This window comes from Falco punctatus, assembly GCF_963210335.1.
Source record: "Falco punctatus genome assembly, chromosome: 5".
Taxonomy (NCBI): Eukaryota; Metazoa; Chordata; class Aves; order Falconiformes; family Falconidae; genus Falco; species Falco punctatus.
This window is the reverse complement of record NC_137584.1, coordinates 43,853,510-43,870,046: the sequence shown is the minus strand read 5'-3', so window position 1 is coordinate 43,870,046 and position 16,537 is coordinate 43,853,510. Positions and strand designations below refer to the sequence as shown.

General features: G+C 44.2%; 1 protein-coding gene across 6 annotated transcripts in view; it reads right to left on the bottom strand.

Moving 5' to 3' along the window:
• GRM1 (glutamate metabotropic receptor 1) overlaps positions 1-15,170 on the bottom strand; it is a 198,803-nt gene extending 183,633 nt beyond the window's left edge. For 5 of the 6 annotated variants that reach the window (XM_080388236.1, XM_080388240.1, XM_080388237.1 and 2 more), the window contains exon 1: positions 12,759-14,417. In XM_080388236.1, coding sequence (XP_080244362.1) covers positions 12,759-13,521 — 763 coding nt within the window. In that variant the 5' untranslated portion in view covers positions 13,522-14,417. Of the gene's footprint in view, positions 1-12,758; positions 14,418-15,060 lie in introns of those variants that run through there. The other variant, XM_080388235.1, reaches the window with a different exon arrangement.
• Between the last annotated feature and the right edge of the window lie 1,367 nt (positions 15,171-16,537).

Here is a 16,537-nt window from a genome sequence, read left to right as displayed (position 1 = left end):
AATGAGTTTTCAAACATGACTATAAATTGTCTTGTAAAAGTACATTAAGATGATCATTGCATGAAAGGATAGCATCTATAATATGCTGGTTGTGTTCTGAAACAACCAGAAAATATCAATGGCCATATTTTCTCTGTTAAAAATAAAATGAATATTCACAAAATTCACCACTGAATTCATTTCTAGAAAAACTGTTAGGTAAAAATGTTAATTATGCTAGCTACCAACTTCTTGTTTTCTTTGTAGTGTTTTCTTATTTATTTATTTTACATGGGCTGTCAAATGAATTATATCACTCTAGATGCAAAGTCGTATTCTAATTAAGGAGACCATACTAAAATGTCACTGCATCCTTTTAGAAAACTTGCTGTTTTCTTCAGTCATAGGGGCCAACATTTATGTCAGAAGTAAGAGAATAAGTACAGTATAAAATCCGCATGAAACTAAAAATTTCACCCAAGCAAACATAAACAGTAGGAACTAAAGGGCTCTAATGGTAATCTGGTAAAAGTGCGTTAACAAGCACCAGCTGCTGGTAAGGGAACAAATACTGACTTAAAATAATGCATGTAAACTGCACCAGCGGACTGACTTTGACTGAGAGGATTATTTCATCCCGTTTCTCTTCCTCTACAATCAGTATCAACATTTTCCAAGGCAGTTGAGCAGATGAATGAACCCATGAATATTAAGATACTCTTTAAACATTTTTTCCTGCCTGTTTACATAACCAAAACCATGCATTAGTGACTAAGATTTAATGCCAGAAAGAAGCGTCAGCTCTTTGTATCTGACCACCTGTATAATGCCAGCCCATACATTCAGATCCCACTGTGCTGTATCCAGTGACTTGCATTTTGGATAAAACTGTGCTGCAACATCTGCAGCACATTTTGATTAGACAACAGAAAAAGGCTGAAAACATATCACTTTCCTCAGTATTCGTCCCACTGGTTAATCACCATCACAAGTAAAAATGTTTGTCTTCTTTCTAATCAGAATTTGTTGGCTTACCAGCTGTTGGTTCTTGTTATGCATTTAACCATTAGGATACAGAGCCCTGTAGTGCCTGATGGTTTTGTTTGCTTAGAGGAAATGAAACAATTTTTGATAAATTAAGCTGTATCTCTTTTTGACAAACCACGTAGACAAAGCTGGCTTAGATTCCTGCTATAAGGTAATTTTTTTTCAGCCCTCAAATAATTTAGACTTTTTTCCTTACCTCTTTTCAACATTTTAACTTTTTTTTTTTAATGTTGACAACAGAACTGAACAAAGAATAGCAAAATTAATACTAATAATCCTTAGATTGAGGTAAAGTTCCTCAAGGAACACATTAAGCATGAAAGGATGACATTAGCTTTTTGTATTTTGGGTTGGAGTTTTTTAGATGCAGCTCCTCTATAACCATATAATAAATTTAGGACTTCTTTCAGGGACACAGTTCTCCTATGTAAGTTGCACATGTGCTTTATTCCTGTATTTATGGCTGACATTTGACTGTATTAGCATGCATTTTCTTAGACTGGGCCTAGCTTGCCAAGAGATCCGAACCTTCCCTTTTCTCCCTATTAATTGCCATTTCAAAAACCTGCATATCTTGTCAGCCATTATGCTTTGTATATCATTGACGAAGACAATGAGGCAATAGACATTTTGTCAAGTTCTATGCAATGCAGTAGATATAATCTCATTTGATGGTCACTCTTCACTTGCTGAGGTCAGTGTGCTGAGTTTTAATTTATATGATACCTATTTCCTGACATTGCACAGTGCTTTTTAAACAAAAATAACACATAATACTAATTCAGTGACTTACAGAAATCCAAGGTGTTTTGTCTGCACTGTTATCTATAGCTACCAAGTTTGCATTTTCATCAGGGCATAAAATCAAGTTTGTTTGAGAAGACCTATTTTCTGTAGAGTCACACTGATTGGTTTTAATTTAATTACAATTTTTTGTTATCTGAATCCTAAATCATCTTCTTATTTCGCTGGGGATTGCTCTCTTGGTAGCCAAAGCTGTCTGGCATAGCTCATTCGTCTTTTGTGTTTGGATTTTTGGCATAACTCAACACTGTCCATTTTTGGCTGTTCCATATTATATTGAAACCAATATTAATTGCCTCACTCAACTTCTTAACATTGGTTTTGCACATTACTGTCCTTATACTGCAGACTCAGAGTTTTGTTACACCCTCATCCTACCCTTTTGCAGGATGTCAACACTGGAGGACAGCGTTGCAGGGGTGGTTAGGGGTATGTGTTTAATAGAATATAGGCCATTGCTTTCTGAGGTCAGTGACAATTCCAGAAGAAGCTCCTGGAAAACCTGCCTGTTATTCTTGTGTGTAATTTCCCCTGCAGGTTGGCACTGCGTGGGGAGGAGGAGGAATTCTGTCTCTGCGTGACTGGCACTGGCACCTTGTCACTTAGTATGCATTGACCAAGCTGTGAGATGTTGGAGCCCTGGTCAGCCTTAACAGTGGACAAAGAATGGTCTGAGCAGGGCAGGTATCCCTGTGAAAGAGGAAGGCTAACCCTATTTCCAAGGGAATGCAGTGACACCTGAGGGCCACAACTGTAGTGACTTGAGGGGGAAGGAAACAGGAAAGGCCTAAGTGATACCCAGGCTGCTGGGGCTGCTGCCTGGCTCATTTCCCCTTCTCAAAGTCTTGAACATTTTTGTTCCAGCAAAGCAGCTGTCCCAGCTCAGCACTTTGCTTCATATAGCTGTAGAGTTTTTGGAACAATCCTGAATATGAGCTTAGCCTTGCAGGGAGGTTCGGTCTGGCAAATAAGGGCATCCTCCTAGAGAATGGTGTTGGCCCACAGCTGTAGGAGTGGGTTTTAATTTTCCAGTCTCTCAATTCATCCTACCAGTTTTAGCAATGCTGACAATATAGCATTCCTTTACAGTAGTGTCTATATTAAGTTTCACATATTTGCTGCTCAGGAAGACACTGAGGTGTATACATGTGGAGCTTGCAATCAGAGAAATACATTTTTACCAGGAGGATCACCACCTTTCAATACCCAGCACTGTGATCTACATGCCAAATTTCCATCTGCTAAAGCCTCTCCAGAGCACCATGTGGGTAAGAAAGGCTTATATAAATAAGCATGAAAGGTTTTCTTACTTCCTGACAATTAATTACAAATATATCTTTTATATTCTATTCCACATAGGAGGAGACATTCAATGTTCAGTGGAGCCTGGCCAGACATTTTAGAAAGTATTTATGAACACTTGTTCAGATTTTAAATAGCTGTCACTTCAGCAATATTCATGCCTCGTTCTTTTTGCTGTTTGCCAGGATTACTTTTCTTTGAATAAATGTTTGGAAAATTACTAGCGCAAATCTATCTATCCAGAGATGAGTAAGGATGAAAGTTGCTGGTCAAACAATCGAAAATGGTGACCACATGTAAGAAAATGAAAGTTTGCTACTCACACAATTTGCAAAGAGAAACAAGAGTTAAATTCACTAGGGAATTTGTATGGGAAGAAATGAAGCAGATTCACCTTCTTCTAGTTGGAAAGAAAAAAATATTTATATGAATATCCTCTAATATTGTGCAAATTCAACAAACACAGTTTGCCTTCACACAGTTCTACACTACGTTCGATTAACTGTGGGATCCTTCTAGCTGTAGGATTCACAAGCCCTGTGGATTTTTAGCACTTTCTGAGAAATGTCAGCTCCACAACCTGAAAAGATAACATCTGATGGCCGTGCTGTGCCCCATTCAGGTTCCACTGGACTCCACAGAGGACCATTAACTAACTTCAATGATCATTGGATCAAGAGCCTTACAGCTACACTTGCTCTCTGCACCCAAGTGGGACATGACCTCCTCCGTTTTGTCTACCAGAACTGCCAAATGCTTATTCTTACAACATTCCTACCACATTTCAAAGGGATTTATACATCATTGCTGTCTGTTACTATAATTCAAATATACTTAAAGAAATTAATTTGTTTAAAAACACTCAAGAGAGAATACAAATGGAAATTGTTCAAACAGAGGACAGTGCATTGTATAACAAACAATTACTTTTCAGTAAAATTAAATATCTCACACTGGTTTTTAGGCAGTGGCATGTCACAAGAGGAAAGAACAGCTTGTGATGCACAGTACTTTTCATTAAAAAGCACCCCACGTGTCACAAAATGCTGTTAACCACCCTGGCACTGTATGTAGTATGGCCAGACTGTAGGTTAGATAATGGAAAATTAAGGCAAATCTTACACACTGTGTATTGATTCTTTTTCATGTGTGTTACTCATCTGCTCATTGAATTCAGAAAAGGAGCAGCAACTCTTGGTTTAGTCTTGAGAAGTATACAAGGCCTTATTAAAACCTAACTATCCAAAAACCAGTCTGTAATTGTGACTGTAGTTTAGTCATATCTGGACAGAAAAAAGCTGCATGTGAAATAAAAAGTCAGTAACAGCAATATTAATTTGAAACAAAATAAATTCTATAAAAATGATACAGCTAATTTCAAGGACATTAAAAGAAACAGCCAAAAAAGTGGCATACTAACAAATTACATGAAGACTACTGAGAAATATATGACATGCTGAAAGCTAAAGCTCCAAAAGAATCAAAAAAGCCAGCATAAAAAAGAAGAAAAGTAGATTTTCTAAAGCTATTAAAATAAAACAAACAAAAAAACCCAAAATAAAATAAATACAATAAAAATAAAACAAATACTTTAAAAAGTCTAAGTTGTATCCTAATGAAGGAAAGAGAACAGAGTATACCTTGACAAATGAAATACAAAACCAGAATAAAACAAGATGAAACAATTTTGAGACATAAACGCATAGAATCTAATAACCCACCAAATATTCCAGAGACTTGCCTGATATTCAGTGAGGACGAGTTATATAAAAAGAGCACTCAGGGAAGATAAAACCATAACAGAAAAATTAAATTAATTCTTTCAGTCTGCACTGCCTGCAAAGGTGGATAGGATGGGTCTCATACCAAGGTCATTCCTTATGTAGGATAAGACTGAACTGTTGTCTCAGAGTGTCAATAGAATGTATTGGAGAACAAATCCATAACACGGACTTTAACAAATCACCAATACCAGCTAATTTTCTGTTGTGGTACTTTACCACCAGTTAAACTGGCCTTAGTACCAAAACAGATGGAACTTGTAAAGTGGAAAAAGTAATTTTATTTCTTCACATACCACTTTTCATTTTTTAACAGATTTTATAGAGACTACAGAGGCACAGACAGTAACCCAATGGACAACAGACACGATATTTCTGCAGACTTAAGATACTACTGCACAAAGCTAATTGGTAGGAACCATAACAAGAACAGTATTAATGCACAAATAAATAAATATGCCATATTAGAGAAGAATGAACATAGCTTTTTCAGAGAAAATACATACCTCGGAAGTTCATTCGTCTTTTTTGTTGGAGCAGATGACCATATGAATGATACAGTCACTACAGAGTACTTCGAATTTAGATAAAGCTTTTGATGAATTCTCTTATTAAAGGCTTTGACAGAAACAGGAGTAATATGTGATAAGACAGAAAGTCTTGGATTAATAATTGGCTAACTGATAGGGGCCGAAGTGTAGAAAATTAATTTTATGTTAATAAATTAAAAGTAACACACATGAGGAAAACTCTGTGTATAATGGCCTCTGAAGTTGGCTTTACCATTTAAGAAAAAGGTTTTGTGGTAATATTTTCTGGCAGCATCCATTCAGTGCATGGTGATAGCTAAAAAGGTAAAGGACTACTGGAAGTTTATTAGGAAAGGTCTGAGAGACATACTGAAATTGCTACTTCACAAGTGAGTTTAACCCCCACTGACTACTGAATATAGCTCTGCTTCCATACATTTCATATCGGAATTAGAAACACAGAATAACGATCAGGATCAAGAAATGATGAGAAGTTTTTTTCATGAACTTACGAAGATAATGCAGTCATCAAGGAACAGTTTTAAGTAAATGATAGGAAACACTTGTTCACACAACATACAATTAAGTTATAGAATTCATTGTCATGTTACTATGGAGACTGAAGAATAAATAGATAGAAAAAGGGACTGGAAAAATTCACAAAGGAAAGGTCTAGTGGCAGCCGGTAGCCCTAGTATTTGGGAAGCTGCTACATACTCTTGCATCTTTTAATATTCAGCCCACTGCGGAAGGACCAATGCAACAGTTCTAAAATTCTTAATTTTTTATTTCCTTTCCTCAGCCAGAGACGAAGTTTATTTTTCACATAAAACAATTACTACAAAAAGCCTTTATATATGCACCATTCTTAGGCATACCTCTTACACACCATTTGTGGTGTGAGGTATTCTAATTGAGATAGGGGGTTAAAAAATGGCCCTTATCCTGTATGTGTTTCTCCCCTGGTAAAGAATTCAGTAAACTCAGTTGACTCCAGTGACTTTATCCCACTCCAGTGTCCCTGACCAGCCACTGGCGGGCACTCCTTCATACCGGCCAGGAACTGGGGCCGCAGCCCAACAAGCAGCAACAGCTACGATAGCTTCAAAGATCACAGGACTCCTGCCACCTCTCTCAACAGCCAACTTTGTGTTGCATTGATAGGCCAACCAGACGTAGAAATTGTTCTTTAAGCTGTACATTCATAGTAATAATAATAATAGCAATATTAGTGTTTGGGAAAAGATCCGGTCTGAAAAGTTAGCCAGCAAAACTCATGGCACTCATTTGTTGCACACGTCTCTCCACCTCTCTCTGGTGATATCCTTTAGCATCTCTTAGATACCTATAGGTGAAAGAACGGTTTCTTTAGGTGAAATGCTATTGTAGTTCATGCCCAGTCAGTTTCTGGCCCTCCCGTTCAGACTGCCAGCGCAGCTGTTAATTACTGCCATCTGTGATGGTGGCTTATGCTGTGAACACCTGCCACCCAGAAAATATACTGAAGTCTCTGCTTTGCTTAGCGTGGGTCAGTGAGCACCAGTTAGTAATGACTTTGATGGGTATTTTTTCTGGGTTGCGTGTGGCAGATGCAGTGCTTCTGGTCTCCCAGTACCGTTACCAGCTCACTGATGCATCAGATCCCTGAAGAATCTCTCTCAATGAGTGACACTACTTCTAGTTATATGGTTTCACTTTACATAGCTTTTGGTTTTCTGTCTGAGAAACCTAAGGACAAGCAAGTTCATATTATGAACCATATGTTCAAAGGAATATTGTAGAGGCATTTTCACATAGCTTTTTGAGAAAGCCAAGATCATTTAACATTTTCAAAACAGTCTTCAGTGAGACAAGAATCCTGCAGGAGTTTACAAGGATGGTGGGACACACAAATCTGAGAGCAAGGGCATAATGCAGAAAAAATAGAAGTAAAGCACAAATGCACCCATGGTTGCTGACTGATAAATATGAACTCTAGCAATATTGCTGAGAAGACAGGCACAGAAGTTCAATGAGTCTTTTGAGTTGATTTAACTCATGCAGCTGCCAGTTGTGCAGTTGAAAAGCTATATTATTTGTGAATTTAGAAAGCAATATATTTTCAAGAAGGAATTTCTCTTGACCTCTGTGGTGTTTTTCACGCTCAATAATTTTGCTGACATCAATCATTGTGAATGATTCTTCCAGCACCTTCTAATAAATACAATTAATACATCCAATGAAGGGAATATTTGAGTCCCTACCTGTGTTCAAATTAATTTCTGTCCTCCTTGGGACATATCTCTCTCCTTTTTTCCCTGTCATAAAGCCTCTGAAGATGGTTAGTGAGGCCAGTTAAATCGAGAAAAAAATAGATTGGAATATGCATTTGTGAACACACATCTCAGGCACAATTCACAACACTTCATGAGGTTAACTTTTAAGAGCGTTTTTGTAACTGTTGGTAACTATAGAAATTTTTGCAAACTCTGAAATGTCAAACATCTGAACTGGAGTTGCTGTTCTCTATTGCCTGACCATAGCTTTTATCAGAAAGTATCAATCATTGAGTGACACCATGGAATTAGTAATATAACATTGTTAGAAACAGCTGTAGGAATATCTTGTGAGAAATGGAAGACAATTGTATGAAAATGATTCCTCTAAGCTATTTGATGGATATCGCCCCACTTATCTTTAAACAGAAGTGTTGTCTTCTAGCATGTCTGAAGCTACTTTACTGAGTTCTACTGGAAGAACTTATTTCCTCTGAAATTTGCAATGAAGTACAAGATTCACTCCCTTCCCTCATCTTTCCAATGTATATAACCGTGCCTATGAATTTCCTGTACATTACTACAATGGAAAGTGTGTGGCAGTCAGGTTATCAAAAATGATTGTGAAGATAATACACCTTCCATCTACTTTGATCTGAAAGTCTTTACAGTTGTGCCATCTGCTTCATCATAGTTCATTTCAAGCCTTATACTTCAGAAAAAGAAACAGCCTGGCAATACAAATCTGACAAAATTGATCAAGACCAGAAACATCTCTGTGCTCTCTAAAACAAATCTATAAACAATCAAAATTTGGTGCAATTAACTTAATCATTCGATTTCAAAAGTTGCTTTTACAAAGTCTGCATGTCAATCTGTTGGAGTGGAAATTTTCTTTATACAGGGGTATTTCTACACTAAAGTGCAAGAACGGTCCACGAATCGCAAATGCTACTCAAATGGATCTATTCTGCATGTTCAAATTTCATTTTCACAGATTCAAAAATCTCACATACCTGTTGTAAGGCTAATTGTATGCAATGATTTAAATTAAAAGTCAGGCATAGCATCAAGTATTTCCATTTGCATATTCAGAATTGATATATCGCCCTCTCTCCTGCTTCATGTATAAGAGGAACCACTGAAAGTGAGGGATTTGGTGTAGACTCCGTGCTGTTCACTAGCCAGGGTGCAGGTGTTTTGTGGGTTTTGGAACTTGGTGTAACATACAGCAGCCTCACAGCGGCTCTGCATTTTCTGGAGACAACACTATTAACTTCTGTGCCTTCAGCATCAAAACAGCAAGAGGTGGTGCCCGCCATCTCTTGCCTTGTTCTACAGGCAGCTCAGTGGCTCTTCTCCAGCAAGGAAGAAAGCGTCCCCTGTAATTCCTCATAGTTTTACCAAATAACCAGTTGCTGCCTAGTAAGTTAAGAATAATACCTGGCTGTGAGGTTATCTCACTGAAGACCAGAATATCTCACTTGGAAAGTAACCCTTTCATCAAGACAGCTCCGTCTGTCCTTATCATGCTTGGGATTGTGCCTGACTTAACACATGTGCTTTTGATGCCTTTGATTTCCATAGGAAGCCTTGGCTCAGAGTTAGGCATCCACTTATGTGCATTTCCAGATAAGAACGACATCCAAGCCTAAGAGCTGAGATGTACACATGCCAAGAACTCCAACACTGAATTACCTTTGAAGAATCCTTAAAAAGCTAATAGCCTTGAAAATGTCTTGCAGCTACTACACAGTCACACAGCCTTCTGCCGGCAGATGCACCAATTTCTCACATCGTTTAATGACTGCTGCCCACTCTGGAAAAAATACACTCTTGTGATGTACAACTATCCTCAACTGAGATACGTAATAAAATAACCAAACATAGTAACTTGCCTTTCTGTGTTCTTTAATGTGGAGCTTTATGTGTCAATTTTAATCTAAAAGGAGCAACGTGCTATGTGGGCCTTTGAAAACAGACTTTATTCACTAACTGAGAAGTTTCCATCCAAGTGCAATGTTTATACTTCTTATTAAACGAATGTGCAAAAAACCCTAAGAGGTATGACATACCTACATGCAACTTCATGTACTAGTGTGTAGAGATTTTATAGAGTAAAATGCTGTCACCAGTAGTTAACACTAATCATATTAACACAGGAAGAATAAACTTTCCTGTCTAAAACAGAGTAGGATATTGGGGACTACTTAAAGACATCATGCTACATGGGTGACTATTTTCATTCTCATGGTATGCATAGGCTTCACGTTAAGGAACAGGGGCATCAAATTTTGTGGTATTTATTTCTGGTTTTCATTAAAGATACAATCGTGTGGACTGGTATTGTTTGGGGCATTCAAATAACTCTAACTAAAGTATAGAAGCAGAGGAAAAGTAAGCAGAGGAGTTGGATGGTTCAGACTGTTTGAGAAAAGGCTCATCACCTCTAGGCTATCTGTGACCCTGCCCTGGGCCAGTGTAAACTGAGGAGCATGGCTGGCTGACACAGGTAGCCCGTCAGCTCAGTGGTCTCGTTGCATCCCCTTGTGGTTGGGTGGCTGCAAGAGCTAAGGACTGTCCATCCCCATGAGAATGAGGGGTCTGGTAGCAACTAAGAAGCTTTTTGCTCTCAAGAGGTGACCAGATTGGATCTGGAGTCCTTAGAAGGTGAAACAATTCTTCAGAGTGTGAAGCTATGCATTTCCTAGAAACATGCACTTTCCTTACAGTCCCTGCTGAAGTGATTCTCCAACCCATGATACCCTAGAATTCCTCCTAGCACATTTTGCAGCCCACCATAGAGAGAGCGTAGAGGCCTATGAGTAAGTGTGGAGGAGGAATGTTTCTAACTACACTTTATCCCTGTATTTCCAAACATAGCATGGATAGAGCAGCTCCTGTTCACGCAGACTGTTATTCAGAGTGGCTTTGTGTTGTCTGTGAGGAACGGTCCCACCTTTAATGAACCAGCAAGCAGATCTCTCACAGTGAATGCATGTGATTTGAAACAACAGAAATGTAACAATTTACACCAAATTTCATGAATACTAATTTCACTTTAAATAGAAAAAAAAAAATAAAAAAGTCTCTGGAATCCACCCAGTAGCACTTGGGATGGGGTTAATAACTTGTCTTTCTGGAAAGAAACACAGAACTTGAAGCTTGCTACGTATTTCCAGTGGAATCTGCAGCTTGAATATAACAACAAAGGTATGGCAGATACAGATTAATAGTAATTAAGAAAGCAAATATGAATCTCAAACTGCATAAGCTGCAAAATCCTTGTGACGTTTCCTAAGAGGAGTCTGTTGCCTTGTGGGGTAGAACTGATCCACTATTTTCAAAAGTATCACTTCAAAGTCTAGAAAAATGTCTTGCAACAAGCATTTTTCATCAGTCAGTAATGTAGTCATACAATAGATATTTAATTAAAATTTCTCAAAAGCAATGACTGAAATTACTATGTATAACGATCTTTTTAAAATGAATGAACAAATAACCTTCATAAGCTGCTGTCTTTTCCAAAAGAGGCAAGTCCCACTAATATTAATGTGAGTTGCATCTACAGAGGGAGGGAGGGAGGGAGGGAGCAGGTCCCTTAAGGCAGCTCCTCAGGCACTGTGAGTTAGCATAGCTCCCCGAAGTGCCTCGAAGGGAGAGGTGGCGATTTACATCAAGAATTTGCCCCTTTCATGTTTATTTTTCACACTGGCCTTCCACAAGATCTAATCAAATCTGTCAGCAACACAGGATCTTAATAGCTCGTGTCCAACTCTTGCTAGCAGTTCGTTTTCTCATGTGAACAGGGCATAAATGAACTGGAAATGTCAGGTCATTGCTCCCTCCTCTTACCCCTCTCCCCCCCAAACTGCAGCACTTTCATGTTTTAGGTGTCCAGTTTTATCCAATTCACCTTTGAATGTTTTACATGAAGCTCTCCCTAGAGATTCTTTTATTTATTCATCACAATATACGTTCTTACCTCTTTTTACTTAGTCATCTCTGTGAGAATTAAAGGAGTGGAGTCAGCTCAGTAACCAGAGGGAATCATAAATCAAATCCGTACAAAAGATACGGTCAGATAAACAGAAGAGCTACAAAACTCTAGCAATAATGTGGCCAGCTTTGCAATTTTGTACTTAAAAATCCCATTTTCAGGATCATAACTGGACTATAAGAATGTCACAATAATATATCACAAGAGTTTGCTTTCCATCAAATGCAATTACTTCTGTAATTTCTGTTGATCACCTAGCCTGGGTAGAAAAAACAAAACAAAACAAAACAAAACAAAACAAAACAAAACAAAACAAACCCTAAAACCTCTCCTTTTTAAAATACCCTTACTTTTGATATTTTCTTTTGATATTTAAAATTAACAAACCCTGTTGACTACGAACAGATTGTACAGAAAAGAATGTTTTTTTACTGTTCAAGCTGCATGGAAGCGTGCTTGCCCGTACCCGCAGCCAGACTAGCCACGGCTCCTTCCTTCCCACGGGACTGGCTCTGCAGGGGCTACCTGGACTGCAGCGGGGCTACTACATTTTGCTAAACTTGCGGCGATGGCAGCGACCGAGCGTGCGAGCGGGACCTGGGGGCCGGGGAGCCGGGGGGTCGGGAAGTCGCCCCCCCCCCCCCCCCCCCCCGGCTCCCCGGCCCCCCAGCATGCTCACAGCTGTGAACTTGTCGTTTTGGGGTTGGTTTTTTTTAGAAATACAGGAACCGCTCTGCCTGTGAACGGGGACGGGACCTTCGGGGAGGCGCCTGATTCCCTGCGGGCTTCCGTGCGCTGCTGGCACCCCTCCCGCAGCCGCGGCCACCGGGGTCGGGGGGGCTCCTCCGCGCCGAGGGAAACAGAGTGTCCGTGTCCCCCCCCACCCCGCGACTCTGCCCCGTTCAGCTCACGGCTCCCCCGGGTGGCAGCGTCCCGGGGAAGCACCGGCGCGTTCTTGCGGAGCCCCCGCGGAGGGCGCAGCGCCCGGGGCCGCGGGGGAGGCGGTGTGGGGGCGGGTGGAGCGGGGGGCGCAGCGGGCTGCCCCATACCCCATACCCACCTTCCGTGTGCACGGCGGAGACGTAGGTCCAGTTGTAACGCTTGACGATGTCGAGCATGGCCCTGGCTTGCAGCGTGTCGGAGGGGACCACCCTGAGGAAGTATTTGTAGAGCGTTTTGTCGCTCAGGTCGATGCTGGTGGCGGAGTAAGCGATCTGGGGGATGTCGAAGAGCTGGAGCAGATTTTGAACTTGGATAGCGACCGAGCTGGAGCCGGGGCCGATGACCCCCGCGATGGGCTTTTTCACTCTGCTCTGGGGCTGGGGCTGCGAGTCGGAAACGCAGCGGGTGCCTCCGTCCCTGTCATCCCTGATGGAGATGAGGGAGTCCCGTATGAACTCGATGCTCTGCTCCAGGGCCACCGAGGAGTGCCAGCAGGAGTCTCGGATCTCGCTGCCCAGGGTGATGTTCGGTAGCAGGACCGGGTCGGCGTTAATTTTATCCAAAGTGTGAAACATGGCTTCGACTCTCTGGATGCCGTATTGCTCCCGGATTTCCCCGCACTTCCTCTCGGGCACTTTCTCAGCCGGCGGCTGGTGATGGACAGAGAAGAGGGCCCCGATAATGACATCCCCGTCCATCCGAGCCACCGACCGCTGCGAGGAGGCTGCGGAGAGAAGCACCTTCCGCCCGGCGCTCCTGGGCAGCACGTCCATCTCCAGGAGCAGAGCAGGGAAAAAGACCAGCAGCACGCCAAACATTTTGTTGCACGATGTCATCCAAACCCAGGTCACGAATTTCATGGGCTCCTCTTGCCTGCACATGGTTTAAGGACATGTAGGAAATGGCACCCGCTTCCCCCCGCCAGCGCCCGGGTTGCTCCAAATACCATCACAGCGAAGTCTTACAGCATCGCTCTCGGAGGTGCCAAGGCAGCCGTCATCCTAGTGACTTTTAACCTGGTGGCATAGAAACAGAGGATCAAACAGGCTAATCGGGAAATCGATGTCAAACCAGAGCTCGATAAAGCAACCCCGCACAGTTCGAGATGACTGCTTTCGCAAATGCCCGGGGCAATTTGCTTCGGTAAGCCTCTCGAAAGGAAAATTCAAGAGGGATTACGATATGTACTTATTTGCCTCGACGTACGATCATGCGCACTCACGTATGTTAGGTTTATATGACCCTTTTCGTGTCCGCTTTTCAAGCTGAGGCGGCTGTTCCCCGCAGCCGCAGCCGGCGCACACCCTCCCCGCTGCCCCCGGGAAGTTTGGAAAGTTTCGGGAAGGGAGGTGGCTCACCGGAGAAGCGTCCTAGCCCAGTCCCAGCCGCCCCAGCCCCGCAGGCCAGCTTACAGGCGCGTTTTCTCGCGTTCTGACTACCTGAAGGCATCTTTCTCAGCTCAGGAATTTCCTTTCCCAGTACAGAAAGGAGGTGAAAAGCGAGAGCGAGCGAGCCGGCGCCGGGAAATGTCATTTAAAGGTCAGCGAAGGGGGGAAGAAAGGAACCACTTTACCGCCTAGATTAACTTTTCCGTGTGTAGGGGGCAAAACTGTAATGCAGCCAGGGACACGCACATGCAAGCGGGGGAAAATACATATTAGTTACTAAGGCAACCGCGGGCAAAGTCCTGATGTGCCTTACCGGCACGCCTGCCTTGCGTGCAGGCTCCGGGCGGGCAGAGGCGGCGAGACCCGCGGCTGGGCTTGGAGGCTTGAAACGCCGCGGTGGGAAGGGGGCGGGCGGCGCGGCTGCCACCGCCGCCACCGCCGCTGCCGCCCGGGGACCGGGGAGCGCGGCCGGGCCGGCCCAGGTCCCTGTTGCACGGCGGCGCCGTCAGCACCCGGGACAGCGCCCGGGACAGCGCCGCCGGCCCGCGTCCCCTTGTCCCCCTGCCCCGCGGTCCCGGTGCCCCAGTGTCCCGCCGTCCCGGCGCCCCAGTGTCCCGCTGTCCCGGCACCCCGCTGTCCCGCTGTCCCAGTGTCCCGCCACCGCCGGCTCGGCCGCCCGCCAGCACCGCCGGGCGCTTCCCCCTAACTTCTGCCCTCCGCCTGGCGCCGCCGCCGCCGTTTCCCCCACGCACGGACACGGGCACCGACACCCCGAGGCGCGGTGGCCGGCCGCCGCTCCCCCGCCCTCCCCGGCGGCGGCAGAGGTGCCGGGCCCGGGCCCGCGGCGGGCAGCGGCGCGGCGGGGAGGGCGATGCCCGAGCAGAGCCGCCGTCCTGGCCGCGCGTCGGCACACGCCGGCGGGCAGCGTCCGCAGCGGGCGGCTGCGGAGCCCGGCCCCGAGCGCCGTCCGCCTGCCCCGCCGGAGCCCCGGCCGCCCCGCGGTCCGTTCGGAGGGCTTCCCCTGAGACGTACCTGGCGGGGGGCGGCAGCGGCTGCCTGCCTGCTCGGAGCCGGCATTGGCGGCTCTCCGGCCGCCCCGAGCTGGCGCGCTGGCGGCGGGGCGACGGCTGTGGGCTGGGCGCTGGTGCCCTCTGTCTTCAGCACCGCTCCACCGCAAGGAAAAAAACAGGTCATCCCGGGCTCATCCATTATCTCATACTGAAGGATCAGTCATTTTCTCCCCTCCTTAATTTCTTCGGCTATTGTTTTGTAAGCGAGGAAGGACGCATCACCCGGAGCACGCTGCGGCTGCAGGGGAGGTGTCTGCTCTCACTCACCTCCCGCGGCTCCTAATTCATTATCTTCTTGCCACAATTAGCAAGAGCGAGAGCGAAAGCAAGAGACTGCTGCTCGAAGGGACTCGGACCACGCTCGGGAAATCCGAGATTGTGAAATGTGCCGGTCTGCCTCACGGGCAGGGTTTCGCTATTAAAAATAAATATTTATACTGGGGGGGGGGGGGGTGGGGTGGGGTGGGGGGAAGATGCTGCAAAAAGATAAATCACCTGTAAGGATAAAGGCATTGAGATTACACTTTTCAGGTCAAGATGAATCTAAATGAAGCATGTGAGAGGCATGTCAGATTAAAATAATACCAGATTGAATAATCATAATTCAGACGACCTGCTTGCATCCCTAACACAGGTCTCGGGTGTTTTACTTGGCTGTATGAAAGTTAAAGTTAGATTACCTCCCCGCTGGGAACTCTATAGATATTTGCCCTACTTTTGAAAGAAAGAGGCAAGGACAAACATTTAACTATTGCTCATTCAGAGAAAGGTTTGCAGTGAATGCTGCCTCAGGGATGTCTTCTCCATATGTCAATATTTGTGCTTTTTTTAACTGTCACACAACTAGTTATTCACCTGCTTTGTGTGTTTATCCATGAGGCATATTCATTATGGAAGACCCAGCCCAGGGGTTTGCAGATGGCCACTTTCCCTGCAGGTCTTGTTTCCCAAAGAGGGAGCCTGGGACATAGGGGCTGCCTGTCCCCTGCCTCGGGGCATGAAGTCCCCAGGACGCTGCAGAGCCAGCCTAGGGCATCAGAGCCAGGACCAGGCCTTGAGGGACATCCCAAAGTGCAGGTAAAGGGGCAACAAAATTCCCCTTCATCCATGTTTTAATAATCAATCTTTAGTCTCTGCCCTTGACACAACAAACCTGCAACATGCCAGCAAATTATTCCAATGGTGGAGTGAAAGTTTTGCTCCGCTGGCTGTGGCAGGGGAAGTGTTTGCAAATGCTCCCATTGCTTCTTCCCAACGTTTAACGTACTGTAGCCTTCACCCCCTCCAACCTGGCTCTCACAAAGACAGAAGGCCTTTCTGCTGAGGCTCGTTGGATGGCTGTCACACAGAGCTGCTCTCCCTCCTGCAATGGTCTGAGCTTTGCTGAGACTGGAGGGCCCGGTCACCAGGTCCTGATGCCCAGCCACAGTCTCAACTGC